Source organism: Ictidomys tridecemlineatus, chromosome 10 (assembly GCF_052094955.1).
Source record: "Ictidomys tridecemlineatus isolate mIctTri1 chromosome 10, mIctTri1.hap1, whole genome shotgun sequence".
NCBI classification, from domain to species: domain Eukaryota; kingdom Metazoa; phylum Chordata; class Mammalia; order Rodentia; family Sciuridae; genus Ictidomys; species Ictidomys tridecemlineatus.
The window spans coordinates 127,870,826-127,887,554 of NC_135486.1; the positions used below are offsets into that span (position 1 = coordinate 127,870,826).

Below are 16,729 nucleotides of genomic sequence, written 5' to 3' on the forward strand. Positions count from 1 at the left end.
GGATCTGCCATCAGCACCAGGAAGAGCCAAAAGCAAAATAACACGGAGATTTATTTAACTTAACATGCAGAAAGGAAGGAAGTCGTCGAGGAGCTGGGGAAACAGATGAGTGAACCGAGAGTGGGAGAGGAGAAGGCCAATGTCAGCCACGCCATCAGCACCCCGGGGGAAGGGGAGTCTGGGGGGAGCTCACTCAGCCAGCTGCCCTGTACCTGATCCGTGCACCAGTACCAGAGGGATGGGATGGACATTCCAAATAGGATCCCCGGCCACGGGAGGTCAGACGTCACCGGATCTCGGAAGATATGGAAGGCGTCTTCCCGGGGCAGCCCGCAGCTGCTGTTCTCGCTCCGGTTGCTGGCCAGGGCCCAGAAGTACTTCTCCTTCAGCCCGTCCATCCCGCCCACCGCAGCAAAACCTGCAGCAGAGGGGAAACCTCAGTGACCCAGGAAATCAGACAGGTCCGCCTCCAGTGGCAAGGGGACAGATGGGGCTGGATGACGTCCTGGTGGGAACAGAGCTACCAAAAAATGTCACCCCTTAAAGTTTCTGAACCTCTTTTATTTTTTTTTATGCCTTTGTTAATGACTGTGAATCACTTCTCAGAATAATATATCTCAATGCACAAAGCACAGAAGACACTGAAAAGAAAACAGAGGGCGATCTTCAAAATATAGAGATGACTCAGGGCATATCCCCCATTAGGAAGTAAGAGGTAGCAGCGTGTCTAGTAATGACTTAGTTCAGGAGAAGTCAAACAGTATTTGAAGATATCTGCTGTGGCTGTCATGTCACAAAAGCATCAGGGATATCGGTTGGTACCCGAGTCACAGATGTTGCTAAGATGACTGTGGTCTGTGTCCTACCCTGCTAATTGGAAATGGCAAATTGCAATGATAGATTTAGGAAAATTCAAGATTTTTTTCCCCGACCCAGGATCACAGGTACCCTGAATTTGGTCCCTGGGTCCCAGGTTAAGAAACCCGGCTCCCAGACAATGTTCTTTTGACTTTGAATCTTCTCGGCTGTTCTCGATTCACGGATTCAAGGAGTGGGCCAAGAAAATGGAAGACCTTGAGCAAGTCACATCCTGTCTCTGAGGTTTTAGTTTCCTTTCCTGCTTGTGGGGACGGTGAAGCCACAATCTCTACTGCGGGGCAAGGACGCGTGTGATAATGCACATAAAATACTTGGCACACAAAACTGAGCTATTCCCGAAAACAGACCACGGTCTTCTGTAGCTGATTTTATTTATTGAAAGGATTCAAGATTGTTCCCTCTGGACCACATTCTGCGTTTCCCACTGCTGGGGACTGAATCCAGGGGCAGTCTATCTCTGAACTGTATCCCCAGTCCTTTTTACTTTTTTTATTTTGAGACACAGTCTAAGTTGCTGAGGCTGGCCACAAAGTTGCAATCCTCCTGCCTCAGCCTCTCCAGTCACTGGGATTAGTATGCACCACCACCCCTAGCAATTTTGTTTTTTTAACATGGAGGAGAGCAGATTGGTGTATCCACTTGGGTCAGAATGACATGTAACCAGCATTCTGTCCCATCTTTACTGAGGATTGTGGTGAACAGTGGATACTGAGATAAAAACCAAACTGTTATCTTTTTGGAGACAGGGGATTGAACCCAGGGGTGTTTAACCACGGAGCCACGTCCCAAGCCCTTTCAATTTTTTGAAAAAAGCTGAGGCTGGCTTTGAACATGTGATCCTCCTGCCTCAGCCTCCTGAGTTGCTGGGATTATAGGGGTTCACCACCAATGCCCAGAAAAACTGTTATCTTGATGGTCAATTTTTGTCCCACTTTATTTCCCCGAGAAATTATCCTTTTATTATTTTTGACACATAATAATTATACCTACTTATGGGGCACAGTATGCTATTTCTTTTTTTTTGGGGGGGGCTGTGGTATTGGCAATTGAACTCAGGGGCACTGGACTACTGAGCCCCATCCCCAGCCCATTTTTGCATTTTATTTAGAGACAGGGTCTCACTGAGTTGCTTAGTGCCTCACTTTTGCTGAGGCTGGCTTTGAATTAGGGATCCTCCTGCCTCAGCCTCCTGAGCCGCTGGGATTACAGGCATGCACCACCATGCCCAGTACAATGTAATATTTCTGAATATACTTATGTAAATATATAATGTGTAATGATCAAATTAGGGTAATCTGCATATCCATCAAGTCAGACATTTACTCTTTCTTTGTATCGGGAGCTTGGATGGGGAAAAATATATATTTTCATAAATCTATACGTCATCCCAGTAGGATCAGAAAAAAAGGAACTTTCAAAATCCTTTCTTCCAGCTATTTTGAAAGATACAATAAATTATTACAAACTCTAATCACCCTGAAAAATTACTTTGTTGGGGGCTGGGGTTGTAGCTCAGGGGTAGAATGCTTGCCTCACATATGTGAGGTGTTGGGTTCGATCCTCAGCACCACATAAAATGAAAAAACAAAATAAAGGTATTTGTCCATCTACAACTAAAAAAAAAAATTTTTTTTAAGTGACTTTGTGGTATTGATGAGTTTGATTTTGGTCCATATCTGGGCCCACCCATATGGGTGAACTTTATCTATCATATGGATAGTTGAGTAAAGAATTATCTGAGAAGAGGTGAAACTGGAGTAGGCCAGTACTTCATGAGCTTTAATGTGCACATGAATCGCCTGGAAATTATTAGACTCTGATTCAGCAGGTCTGGGGGCAGGGGAGGTGCCCAGGATTCTGGCTTGCTCCTGAGTTCCCCTGTGATGCTAAGGTTGCTAAGCAACCGTCCACGGATCCCATACACTGAATAGCACCAATGTAGGAGTTAGCCAGGTACCAAATAAAATCCAGAGTCTTCTTAGAACGAATGAAAGTGAATGATTTTGAACATAGTCTCGATTTACTACACAATTTTTTAAGTCAAGGTTTTCAGTTTTTCTTATTTTTTTCCCCCCTAGGTAACTCGTAATGTTATCATCAGCAAATAATTTTATTTCTTTTTAACAAGTAGATCTTATACGTTTCATTTTTGTAGAATTTATAAGGTAGCATCCTTTTTCTCTGATTTTACTGAGATAACTTCTAGTGTTAGGTTTGAATTTCTCCTTAAACATTGAACTATTAAGTCTCTTAGTTTCTCTGGAGTCAAATTTAATAATTCATACTTTCCCGGAAAAGCATGAATTTAAAGTGATTTTTTTTTATGTTTATCGGCATAAAGCCGTGTGTAGTGTAGCCTGATAACTTAATGTTCTTGCTTTTGGGTATTTAGTTCTTTTCCTCATTCCTAATTATATTGCATTTATTTTTTTTTTCTTCTTTTTCATTGATTTGATTTGCCACCATATTTTATTGTTCTTTTCAATGAAAACAGATGCTGGAGTAAGACATTTTGTAGCTTTCTCAATTCTAATTCATTCAATTGGGCTTTCACATTGATGGATACAAATGTTTTTACAGCTGAGAGCCATGGTGCACGCCTGTAATCCCAGTGGCTCTGGAGGCTGAGGCAGAAGGATCGCAAGTTCAAGGCCAGCCTCAGCAGCTTAGGCCCCAAGCAGCTTAGCAAGACCCTGTATTTCAGTCAGCTCTTTTGTGGCTGTGACTAAAGGACCCGATCAGAACAACTGTGGAGGAGGAAAGGTTTATTTGAGGGCTCACGGTTTCAGAGGTCTTGGCCACAGAAGGTTGGCTGCATTCCTCGGGGTATGAGGTGACACTGAATGTCACTGCGGAGTGTGTGACAGAGGGAAGCAGCTCACAGGAAGCGGAGAGAGACTCCACTCTCCAGATAAAATATGCACACCAAAGCCGCGCCCCATTCCCACACCCCACCTCTTCATTACCACTCCGTTAATCCCTGTCAGGGGACTCCTGCGAACCTTCTCGAATTGTCTCACACACGAGCTTTTGGGGACACCTCACCTCCAAAGCATAACACCGTCTCTAAATAAAAAATAAAAAGAGTTGGAGATGTGGCTCAGGGCTTAAGCACCCTGGTTTAATTCCTGGTACCAAAAATATCTATATGTTTTTACAGTATAGTGTTTAACTTCCTCTATTAAGTAGGAAATGAAATGGTCTTATCATTTTTTTATGAATGATTCATAATTGTATTTTTTTTTCTTTTTGAAACCAGGGGGGTCTCACTATGTTTCCCAGGCTGGCCTCACGTTTGTGAACTCAAATAATCCTCCCTCCTCAGTCCCCCAAGTTCTGGGGACCACAGATGCACACAGAGTATTATTTGGGAGACGGCTTTAAAATTCTAAGTGATTGGGCTGGGGCGGTGGCTCAGTGGTAGAGCGCACGTCTTGCATGGGCGAGGTGCTGGGTTCCATCCTCAGCACCACATAAAAATAAATAAGCAAAATAAAGGTATTGTTTAAAATATAAATAAAGTAAAATTCTAAGTGATTAGATTGAAAGTAAATGTAAACTCATCGTTATGAGTTTAATTGGTTTTGGTTTGTTTTACCTGGGTAAGGTCATAGAATAATGTTAGCATGGGTATTTTTGCAAATTTTAAATATTTTTTTCCATAATTGAGTTTTCTAGATGTTTCTGAGGATGCTGGGGGAAAAGGAACATTCACTATGATACTAATGTTTATTTGTTTATGTAAATTTTTTTTACTTCTAAATATGTTTGTTTTGGCTTCTTGTTCTGTCATGTGCTAAAGTATTTCCATTCTACTTCGTTTTCTGTCAACTTCATTCTGACCAGCTTTGCTTTTGTGTGTCTTGCTGCAATGTTATTTACACACACAGATTATATCTTCGCTGTCAATTTTCTATTTTGAATCTAAAAGATATTTCCCTCTGTGGAATCCTTTTTTGCCTTATGTTATGCTTATTTTTACACATGCCACTTGCAAATTATAGCAATGGAGTTTTTTTTTCCCCACCCAAACTAGAAATATTGAGTTTTGTGGAGGAAATAAACAATACGTAGCTGAGTAAAAGAATAATAACAGCACGCCCCCCGTAAACCCTCCAGAGTTGATCATTGCCGTCAGTAGAGACTTTTATCTGATTTTCTTGGATTGAAACAGGTAATGCTTTGCATTCTATTATATTTTTTTTTACTTTTGGTTGTGATTCTTTGTTATTTACCTTTTAAGGAAAAAAAAACCTTAAACATATATTCTAAAGGACAAGTGAATTAGCTTTTTGTCACTGAGACACAATGTCTGAGAAAAACAACTTTTAAGAAGGAAAACTTGATTCTGGCTCCTGGTGCCGGATGGTTGGCCCAGATCTATTGGCCTGAGATGAGGCCGAGCATCATGGCAGCAGCGGGTGGTGGAGGAAAGCCGCTCAGCTCAGGCAGCTGGGGAGCAGAGAGAAGCTCTCTTTATAGTCCCCAAGAGCACACACGTGTGCCCAAGGACCCGTCCCTTCACCTAGGTGCACTGATTCCCATTGCCTCCCAATAGTCCCTGCAGGTAAGGCGTCATTAGTGGATTAGCCCGTTGATAAGATCAGTGCCCCACGATCCAGTCACTTTCCAAAACCCCACAGCTGATCACCCCTGACCTGGGGACCAGGCAGGACAGACAGCCAGTGCTGTCGTCTTACCTAACCACAGTACAGCTACCGAAAGGAAGAAGAAATCAGCATTGGCTACTGTCAATGTTAGAGTCCTCCCCTAAATCCGCATGTTGGAACCCTCATCCCCGGGGTAATGGGGACTTTGGGATGTGATTAGGCTGTGAGAGCAGATTCCTCAAGAGTGGGATCAGGGCCATATAAAAGGGACCTCAGACAATTAGCTGCTCCTTCCACGTGGGAGGACACAGCAGAAGGTCTGTGCTCATCAAACAGAATCTGCTGGCAGCTGGACTCTGCACTTCCCGGCCTCCAGCACCATGGGCAGTGTCTTGTTATATATGATGGCATATTTTGTTTATGTTTATTTGTTTATGTTTATTTGTTTATATTCAATTTGTTATAGATGATGGCAGAAGGCATCACGATTCACATTACACCTATACAGCACACTTTTTCATCTAAGATGCATGTATTTTTTGGCAAGAATGGCACAGAGTTAGTCAGGTGCAGTGGCACATGCTTATAATCCCAGCTACCGGGGAGGCTGAGGCAGGAGGATCACAAGTTTGAAGCCAGCCTCAACAATTTAGTGACTTGTTGTCTCAAAATTAAAAAAAAAAAAATGTAAAGGGCTGGGGATGTGGCTCAATTGTAGAGTGCTCCTAGATTCAATCCCCAGGAACAACACCACCAACAAAAGAATAGCAGAGTTGATGTGCTCTGCCTAGGATCAGGAGGTACGTGGTACCAATATGTCTTATCCTTGCCGGTCTTAACCTTGATCACTTTTTTTTTTTTTAAAGAGAGAGCGAGCAAGAGAGCGAGAGCGAGAGCGAGAGCGAGAGAGAGAGAGAGAGAGAGAGAGAGAGAGAGAGAGAGAGAGATTTTTAAAAATATTTTAAAATATTTATTCTTTTAGTTTTTCGGCGGACACAACATTTTGTTTGTATGTGGTGCTGAGGATCGAACCCGGGCTGCACGCGTGCCAGGCGAGCGCGCTGCCACTTGAGCCACATCCCCAGCCCTTGATCACTTAGTTATGCTGGTGTGTGCCAGTTTCCTTCACTGTATACTGACTATTTTTCCTTTTGTAACTGATAACTATGTCAGGTGCAATATTTTTCTTTCTTTTTCCTTCTTTCTCACCAAGTTGCCGAGGCTGGCTTTGAACTTGTGATCCTCCTGCCTCAGCCTCCCGAGTCGCTGGGATTACAGGCGTGTGCCGCTGTGCCCCGCTCCGGTGCTGTACTTTGATATTCTGTGAATATCTATGTCTTCATGAGGTTTCACCCGCTAACTGGACCACTGAGCCTGGACAATACCGGCAACAGTAATTACTCCGGTGAGCCAAGGGTGATTTTCTATTGCCTCCATCTCATCTCTGTTGATCTATCAGAATTCTTCTGTAAGAAAGAGTTTCCCTTTCATAGATTTATCCATATCCACAGAGGAAGGGATATTAATTTTTTACTTAAAAAAACAAAACAAAACAGAAAAGGGCCGGGGTGGTGACTCAGAGGTGGAGCGTTTGCCTGGCACATGGGAGGCCCTGGGCTCCATCCTCAGCACCACGTAAAAATAAATAAAATAAAGGTCTTGTGTCCATCTACAACTAAGAATATTTTTTAAAAAATCCAAAAACTTCCACAATAACACAATCCTCTTTTATCCAAAATCACCCATTCTCAGGCAAAGCCCCCGGATCACAGTGTGCTGTCGTGCCCCCGAGTGACGGCAGGACCCACTTACTGTAGCCCATCAGGATGAGTGCGCCCAGGAGCATGATCACAGTCTGCAGAGCGTCCGTGTAGATCACCGCCGCCAGGCCACCTGGGGGGACGAGCGCTAGGTGAGGACCAGGTCCACTGATGGTCACCGAGGGAACCCACAAGGTCAGGAACTGACCTGAGACTTCCTAAGTCTGGCTGATGGCCGAGTCGGTACCCTGACTCTTCCCTGTGGGCCTGCACATTCTGCAGTGGGAAGTGGCTGCTCCTTTGATGCGGAGCAGCAGATGGCCCTGTGACTTGCTCTGATCTTGGTAGAAGTGACACTGTGTGGCTCCAAGCCTGGCCCTCCAGGAGCCCGGTGGCTTTGGTTCTTACTCTGCCCTGACAGCAGCGGCTTTCAGCAGCCCAGTCTCACCTAGTGGAGGGTGGTGGCCATCTGGAGGGGCCGCCCAGCCGGCTGCCCCTGCTGCCCACCCCCCCATGTGAGGGCCATCTGGGTCCCACCAGCCTTCAGGGTGCCCTCCAACTCCCGTTCAGTGAAGGCCAGGCCAGCAGAGCCACCACCCAGGTGAGCCATGAAGGTGCAGGAAATGATAAGCCGGTTTGGGGAAGTCCCCGCAGGGTGGGGGGTGTGTTGGCACAGCAGGAAGGGACCTCACACCCACCCAGGAACTGATGCCTGCACCAGGGTCCCCAAGCTCTGAACAGCTTTATTACTAAGGTCGGCAAAGGGAGGTGAGGACCAGGCATTCGGACACCCCTAGGCTTTCTGATCAAGGTCAAGGTGGTCAGCCTGAGAGGATTCCACTGGGCACTGCAAAGACTAATCTGTGCAATGACGTCACGGTGGCAAGCCATCAGCACCTGTTCCTCCCTGCGTCCTAGGGAAAGGACACTGTCTGTGCGCACCTGTCTACTAGAGGGCAGGGTCGGTGTGTGATCCCCAAACCAACCCTGCGTGTGGGCGTGGCTTTCTCCCTGACTCCGCCTCCTGATCAGCAGAAGCCCAGCCCCCTAACAAGTGGGAGGAGCCTGGCTTCTGGCCTCCCTTCTCTGCTGCCCTCTGATGAATCCACCTGAAGCTATTGAGAAACTAAAGTTTAGTGTCACTTAAACCCACCCGCCTTCCTAGGAGGTTACTGTGAATTGAGCATTTGCGATTTTTTGGGGGAGGGGTACCTGGGATTGAACTCAGGGGCACTTAACCACTGAGCCACATCCTTAGCCCTTTGGACATTTTATTTAGAGACAGGGTGTCACTGAGTTGCTTAGGGCCGCATTAAGTTTCTGAGGCTGGCTTTGAACTTGTGATCCTCCTGCTTCAGCCTCCCGAGATGCTGGGATTACACAGACATGACCCACTGTGCCCGGCAAACATTTGCTATTTTATGCTTAGGATGTAAGTTCCTCTAGAGTAGAGATTTTTGTCTCTCTTGCTTATTTCTATGCCCCAATTCTTAGGACAATGTCCAGCACATAGTAGGTGTGAAAATTTTTCTTTGACACACCAGTTGTGTGTATGTGTGCGTGTACAGATGCACATCTGTGGAGTGAATTCTACTGTGCCAACAGGAAGCAGAGAAGGTGAAGCTGAAGCAGATGAGAAGGTAAACATTCAAAACCAGTCAAGGCCCTACTATGTGCTCGGCAACTTTCCTAGGACACACATCTGGGGGCGGGGAAGATAAAGCTGCTCAATCTCAAGGCTCCAGAATTGCAAGAGTTAAATACTCAGCCTCGTATTCTGCATGTGAATACCCATACTCAACACTTAGTAGGTCCTCAATAAATAGTTCTGGGGTTCAGGGAACAAAAAACAGTGTGTATGGTGCACTTTAAAAATTCTTTTTCTTAGTTGGCAACCCCCTTTTCTTTAGGTCAGGGCCAAGATCCATCTTACCGGGGTGTGGAGTGAGGTTTCAGGGTCCCCACACCCCGGGACACCAGAAGCGCCTCCCACCTCTCCGGCACCACCCCTGGCTTGGTCGTACCTGCAACGGTGTACAGAGCGGTGATGGCCAGGAGCCCCACAACTGAGAGGTAGAGGTCCAGGTGCAGAGACTGCTGGATGAAGATGGCGCCCGCATACATGTCCACCTGCGGGGACAAGAGTGTGACGGATGAGCGGAGGGACGCGGGGATGAAGGGATGGACATTGCAGCACAGTTTCTCCGGGGTCAGCAGAAGCCTTCTGAAATGCCAACCCCCTTCCTCTCACCGGTGAACCCCTTCTGAGATGTGACTTCCTGCAAGGCTTCGCAGCAGCTGAACGTTCTCCAGGGTTTGCAAAGGAACGTTCTAGAAGGGATCCCGAGTCTGTCCTTTGAGCCTGGAGCTCTTTGGTTCCAGGGGAACTCCTTCTGCCTCCCCTGGTCCCCTCACCTGGGGCACATCCCTCCCCACCCCAGCTGCTCGGCCGAGCCAGGCCTGCTGGGCCCACGCGTCCCCCGAGGTTGCACGTCTGTGTGGCCTCTGTCCAGGCGATCTGCCCATCCAGAGGTCGGGGTGGGCACGTCCAGCTTGCCCTCTGTGCCTCTGATGAAGAGCTAATCAGATGGGCTGCGACCCATCTTCCCGCCATGCTGCAGGGCCAGGCCAGGCCGCGTCCCCCCCCCCCCCTTACCGATATCTTGGTGAAGATGTACATGAACAGGTAGATGACCGCCAGGGTGATGGAGATCCTGCTGCCCCCGAAGCGCTTCCGCAGGTACTCGGGCATCGTGGTGACCTGGGGAGCGGGGGGAGCCAGCTTTCACCTCCAGCTGGCTCTGGACACCAGGTCCCCAGCCACCAGCCCTGTCCAGGCCCGCCCTGCCCCAAAGCCAGACTCCCAGAGGGTCTTCCAGGGATTCTTAACGGGGCACCGAAGAAGGAAGAAGGGAAAAGGGGCCCAGAGAGTGGAGGAGTGGGGTTCTGTGCAGGGATGTGTACCCCACCATCACATCCCCACATGGAGTGCCCCCCTACGGTGGCCGGAGCCTGTTCTGATTGGGCACTGTTGGGGACCGAGCCCGGGGGCCCTCTACCACCAGCTCTTATTTTTTTAACTTGAGACAGGGTCTTGCTAATTTGCCAGGCTGGCCCCCGTGATCCCAAGGAGCTGGGATTGCAGGCACATGCCTCTGCGCCCGGCCAGGATTATGTTTTATTTAACATTTTTTTTTTCTAATTGGCACACTTTCTTATTTACATAAACTTATATAAAAAAGATACTTTAAATCACTTCTGTAATAGAAAACCAGTCCTAAGAGCCGGGTGACATGGTGCACACCTGTAATCCCAGAGGCTGCCAGTGAAATATTTCTTTAAAAGGTTGCTGGGGACGTGGCTCAGTGGTTATTAAGCCCCCCTGGATTCAATTCCCCAAAATAAAAACAAACAACAACAACAAAAACCCAGTCCTAAATTTAAGGGAACCCTCAAAAATAAATATAGGAATGATAGGGACCATTTCGTTTCTATTCTCTTCTGGCAAATTATTGTTGTACATCAAAGATTTTTTTTTGTTGTTGTTGTTGTTCTGGGCGTTTAACCCAAGGGTGGTTTACCACTGAGCTACACTCCCAGCCCTTTTAATTTTTCAGTTTGAGACAGTCTCACTAAGTTGATTGCTGAGGCTGGCCTGCCCAGGCTGAGGGTGGAGGACAGGAAAGACAACTGGCCGGCATGCCAGGTGGGGGTGGGGGAGAAGGAGGGGGAGGGGGGAGAGAGAGAGTGAGAGAGAGGAGAGAGAGAGAAGAGGGAGAGAGGAGGGGGAAGAGAGAGGAGACAGAGAGGGGACAAGGCGCCTGCCACCTGCCTGGCAGTATTCTAGACACGGGGAGAAAACAGGTGGCCCCCACCCTCCTGGGAGACACAGAGCAGTCTAGTGCGATGATTCTCCACCAGGCAAGAGTTTTCACCCCCCAGGGAGATTTTGGCACTGACTGGAAACATTCTGGCTGTCACAATTTGGGGACGAGCTACTGGCAGCCCAGGATAGAGACCAGAGATGTTGTTCAACATCCTGGAATGCACAGAACTCCCCTACTACCCACCACACACACACACACACACACACACACACACACACACACACACGACAAAGAATGATCCAGCCCCAAACATCACTGGTACCAAGGCTGAGAACCCTGGTCTCGTGGAAAAGTCAGATTAATAATTACACAAGCGAATGCAAAACAGCAACCCGAGAAAACCAACAGAGGAGGAGATTTAAGCGGAGGGGGAGCTCCGAAAGGGTTTCCTGGAAGAATTGATGCTTGATCTAAAAATCTGAAGGATGAATAGGATTTGGGAAAATATACAAAATAATGGAAATGAGTGGAGAGATGGGTGGCCCCGGAGAGCACGTTCATAAATCAAATTAGTCTGTAATTGCCTTAGTGGGCAATATTTGCAGGACCCTATTCTCCAAATATGGTAGGCAAAAAATGAATTCTAGGTGGAGGTGGAAAGTTCTAGAAAAAAAAGTATACGTGGGAGAATATCTTTATGCCTTTGTGATATGACAAGATTAAAAAAAAAAAACAAGATGTAAAAGACGTGATCAATGTGACTACAGTAAAATCGAGACCTGCTTATTGAAAGGTACTGTATGAAAGCAAATCGAGTAGGAAAAAAAAAGATATCTGTTAACACACAACCATCCTAAGGACTTGTTTCTAGAATCTACGGAGAATGAGAACAAATCAATAAAACAAGACACGTAACCTAATAGAAAAATGGGCAAAAGTCTTAGACTTCCTGTCATTATATCAGATACCCAAGATAGTCCTTTTATAAAAAGAAGAGGCTTGTTGTGGCTCACACTTTAGTTTGGGTTCATGTTTAGCCCAGGATTGGTTGGCTCCATTGCTCTGGACCTGAGGCAGCACATCACGGTGGGAGAGCGTGATGGAACCCAACTGCTCACCACGTGGCCAAAGAGAAGAGGAAGAGACTCTTCCTCTTGTATACGTGGGAGAATATCTTTATGCCTTTGTGATATGACAAGATTTAAAAAAAAAAAAAAAAGATGTGAAAGACAGGATCAATGTGACTACCCTCTGTGGGGTCCCCCAGGAGGCTGAGGCAGGAGGATTGCAAGTTCAAGGCCAGCCTCCGAAACTTAGCAAGGCCCTAAACAACTCTGTCTCAAAATATGAAAATAAGAAATACAAAAGGGCTGGTGATGTGGCTCAGTGGTAAAGTGCCAGAAAAGTAGGGGGTGGAGGAGAGGGGGAGGGAGGAGGGAGGGAAAAGGAGGGGGACCAGCGACGGAAACCGAGTAGATCACGTTCCATGCACATATGATTCTGTCAAAATGAACTCGACTGTTATGTGTCAGTACAATGCATTACTTAAAAAAATAAAATATGCTACCCCTGATTCAATGTATATGTGACTATAGATAAAAGCTCGATCAAATGATATTGTTCAGGTAGGTGTGATAAAAACTGCAAAGAAAAGTCAGGAAGTGATTTCTTGAGGCTGAAAGGGAGGCCGGTGGTCCTTCTAAGGCTCCAAGGGGACATTAAGCTTCAGGTGTTTTTTTTCTTTGGTACCAGGGATTGAACTCAGGGGCACTCGACCACTGAGCCCCACCCCCAGCCCTGTTTTGTATTTTATTTAGAGACAGGGTCTCACTGAGTTGCTTAGGGCCTCACTTTTGCTGAGGCTGGCTTTGAACTCGTGATCCTCCTGCCTCAGCCTCTCTAGCCACTGAGATCATAGGCGTGAGTCATCACACCTGAAGAGATTTTTTTTTATTATTAATATTTGTGTTTTGGCATTAAAACAATTCCAAGCCCAATTCTTTCCAGCCCCTGAGCCCCCCATGTGCACCTTAGGATGTGGATTATGAGGTCAGAGCTGCTCAGGGGTCCTAGTGCCCTCACCTGTGCCTCATCCCTCCCCAGAGCTGGGACCTCTTATGGATGTCCATGGGCCCGAGGACAGGGAAGGCCAGCCCAGCATTTCCCCCGGTGTCTTCCCATCCCACCCCACCTGAAGCTCCTCAGACTCACCTGGCCAGCGATGTAGATGGGCAGGAAGATCCACGACAACATCAACACAGAAAATAAGCCCTGCCCAAAAAAACACAGGCAGAAGTTGACTCCCAGCTCCCAACGAGGTGCCGATCCAGATGTCTCCCTGCACCCTGAGGGAACCTGACCTGAACTCCACCTCATTTTGTGTCTTATTTTGCTGCATGGTTCACCTTCCCTGGCCTTCGGCTTTCCATTTTTAAAAATGGGGAGAAGAGAATTAAGGAGGGAAGGGAAGAGTGGAAACAGAAGCCTTTGTGACGCCCTCTAGTTTTGTGTAGCCTGAATGTACCCTCCCCACCTCCCCCACCCCACCCCCCGCCAGCCCGTGCATCCAGTTGTTCTTCCTGTCTCCTTGGCAGTGGTTAATGCAGACCTGGGCTCAAAGACTGGACACGCTCAGGCATAACTGGGGATGCTGGGAGAGTTGCTGAGACTCAGTCTGCTCAATGGTGGAATGCGAATCACAGCACCTCACTATTTTGCTACAGAGAAATCGGCGAGATGACATTTACCAAGCAATTACTATATGCCAGGAATTTCTCTTCAGCCTTTCCAAGCATTAATTCACTTGTTAATTCACTTAATTCTCTTGATGTCTCCACGTGGCAGGTAGAGACGAGGAAGCGACTTCAGAAACTGTTTCTTAGACAGTCCAGGTTGAAGATGGAGCTCAGTGGCTCTACGAGGCTCAGAGAGGTTAAGTAACTTGCCCAGGGTCACAGAGCTTATAAACATTGAAACCAGGATGTGAACCCAAGTATTTGGGTTCTAGTCTGTAATTGAATTTCATAATGTGATAGTATATGCAGCCTGGCATAGAGTAAGCATTTAAAAAACGTTAGTCATGATGAAGATGAAGGGCATCATTAATAAACACAAGGTCCCTTCCCAGGAAAAATAATCCAGTGTGAATTCTGCTGTGTAGAAATGTGTCTTCTCATGGGTATCTCGAGGGTTAAAAAAAAAAAAAACAAATACCACTGAGCCATATAATTTTTGGGATGGACAACTGATTACATCATCCTTTTTCTGCATCTGAGAGGGAGGGACTCTGAATCGTCTTCTCCAAATCTCTATTGTTGGAGTCACCAAGCAAACGCAGGGACGTCTGAGGCTCACAGACCCAGGGAGGTTCCTGTTTTCAAAAAGCACTGTTCTGCTTCTTAAAGTGCATCGGTGGTGCACGCCTGTTGACCCAGCGGCTCAGGAGGCTGAGGCAGGAGGATCGCAAGTTCAAAGCCAGCCTCAGCAACTTAGCGAGGCCCTAAGCAACTTAGCAAAAAAAAAAAAAAAAAAAAAAAAAAAAAACTGCTTCCAAATAAACAATTTTTAAAAAGGCCTGGGGATGTGGCTCAGTGGTTAAGCACCTGGTACCAAACAATGAAGTCAATAAAGTGCAGGGCATTCACCACTTCTCCCCAGGCGCCCCCACCAGGTAGAGGCCAGGTGCCGTGTCCGGGGTGAAATACTTACATTCAGCTCATAAGCAGTGACCGAGATACCCACAGCAGCCCCTGACCCCGCCAGACCAAGGAAATGTCCACTTCCCACATTGCTGGCGAACAAGGATGCGCCCACCTGCGGGGGACAGATGGATCAGACGGTGCAGCCAAGAACTGTCCCACCCCCCAGTTCTGTCCAGGTTCCAAAGGGACCAAGGCAAGTCAAGAGGAGAAAGAGAGCCCCCCCTTCTCTGTCTGGCAACTTTGTTCAAATTAGAAAAAGACCCTCCCTCCCGGCTCTTTGGCATCCACCTATCAGACATGGTTAAACAGGCACACCTCCCCTTCAACGCCTGCAGATGGAATTGCGCCCCCTAGAGGAACACAGTGCACAGCTTGAACAACCGTGCGCAGCGTCCTTGGCGGGGAGGGGAGAATGACAGGCACTGATGTAAATGCTTCCTGATGAGAATCCGGAGCCTGAGACTCCTCACCCCTTGCTGCGCACGTCACCAGCCTAACTTCCGGGAGGAAGTGGCCAAGACTGTCCTCCCTGATTCCAGACTCTGCTCTCTGCTGACTGGCCGGGACAGCCCTTGGCTCTGACAGGGTGTCTTTCAATCCATTAGTTCTTTAACTTGTCTCATGATGTTTGCAGTGTGTGTTACCCACCTGTTATCAAAGGTATTTTATTTTTGATGCCATTGTTAATGGAATTATTCTCTTAATTTCATTTTCAGATTATTCGTTACTAGTATATAAAATTACAATGGACTTCTTTTTGTGTGTGTGTGTGTGCCAGGGTTTGACTCAGGGACGCTTAACCCTGAGCCACATCCCCAGCCCTTTTTTATATTTTGAGTCAGGATCTCCCTGAGTTGCTTAGGGTCTTACTCAATGTCTGAGGCTGGCTTTGAACTTGCGATCCTCCTGTCTCAGCCTCTGGAGCTGCTAAAAGGACAGGCGTGCACCACTGTGCCCGGCTAAAATGCAATGAACTTTCAACATTGATCTTATATTCTGCAGTCTTACTGAACTCATTTATAACCTCGAGTAGCATTTTGTGGATTACTTAGTTTCTATGGGCAAGATCATATTGTATGCAAATTGAGAGAGATTTCTCTTTTCCTCTTCAATCAGGGTGACTACTTCTTTTTCTTGTGAATTTCCCTGACTAGGACCTCTGGCAAAATGTTGAATCCAAGTGTCATAAGGGCATCCCTGTAATCCCAGAGACTCAGGAGGCTGAGGCAGGAGGATTGCAATTTGAGGCCAGTCTCAGCAAATCAGTGAGACCCTAAGCACCTTAGCAAGACCCCGTCACAAAAAATATCCTATCTTAGTAAATAAAAAGAGCTGGGGATGTAGCTCAGTGGTAATGAATCCTTGGGATCAATCCCTAGTGCAACATCAAACAGAAAAATCTTTGTCTGGTTCCTAATCTTAGGGGGAAACTCCATCTTTCACCCCTGGGCACGGTAGCTGTGATGTGTCTTTGTGGATGTCCTTTATTAAATTAAGGAAGTTTCCTTCTATTTCTAGTATTTTTTTGGAAGTTTCAACATGGAAGGGTTTTAGATTCTGTCAAACGCCTCTTCTGCATCTGCCGCTGGGATCTGGAGGGTTTTGCCACTTCTTGGATGATGCAGCATCTTACCTTGACCGACTTTTGGTAAATCAGACCAAATACTCTTTTCTAGGGTCAATCTCACGTGGTCACGGTGTGCAGTCATTTTTACGTGCTGCTGGATTTGGAGGGCTGAGAGCACTCCAAAATATTTACCTGTCGCTTCTCTTTCGTCGGGAGATCTGGTGCAGAAGGGGTTAGAAAGTGTGCCCCTATCTCTGGGAGGACTTTGTGAAGGATCGGTGCTAACTCCTCTCCCAACTTTGGCAAGAATCCACTGGGAAGTCCTCCGCTGGGGCTTCTCTTCGCGGGAAGTTTTAGGGTTGCTCACACCATGTCTCCACCTTGC

At 46.9% G+C, this 16,729-nt stretch overlaps 1 protein-coding gene across 2 annotated transcripts in view; it reads right to left on the reverse strand.

Moving 5' to 3' along the window:
- Window positions 1–16,729, reverse strand: part of Slc5a11 (solute carrier family 5 member 11) — a 46,014-nt gene that overhangs the window by 18,066 nt on the left and 11,219 nt on the right. The window contains exons 4-9 of one of the 2 annotated variants that reach the window (XM_078024185.1): window positions 14,785–14,889; window positions 13,288–13,347; window positions 9,906–10,010; window positions 9,274–9,379; window positions 7,302–7,382; window positions 213–418 (exon numbers count right to left, since the gene is read on the reverse strand). In XM_078024185.1, coding sequence (XP_077880311.1) covers window positions 213–418; window positions 7,302–7,382; window positions 9,274–9,379; window positions 9,906–10,010; window positions 13,288–13,347; window positions 14,785–14,889 — 663 coding nt within the window. The remainder of the gene's footprint in view (window positions 1–212; window positions 419–7,301; window positions 7,383–9,273; window positions 9,380–9,905; window positions 10,011–13,287; window positions 13,348–14,784; window positions 14,890–16,729) is intronic. The other variant, XM_040277045.2, reaches the window with a different exon arrangement.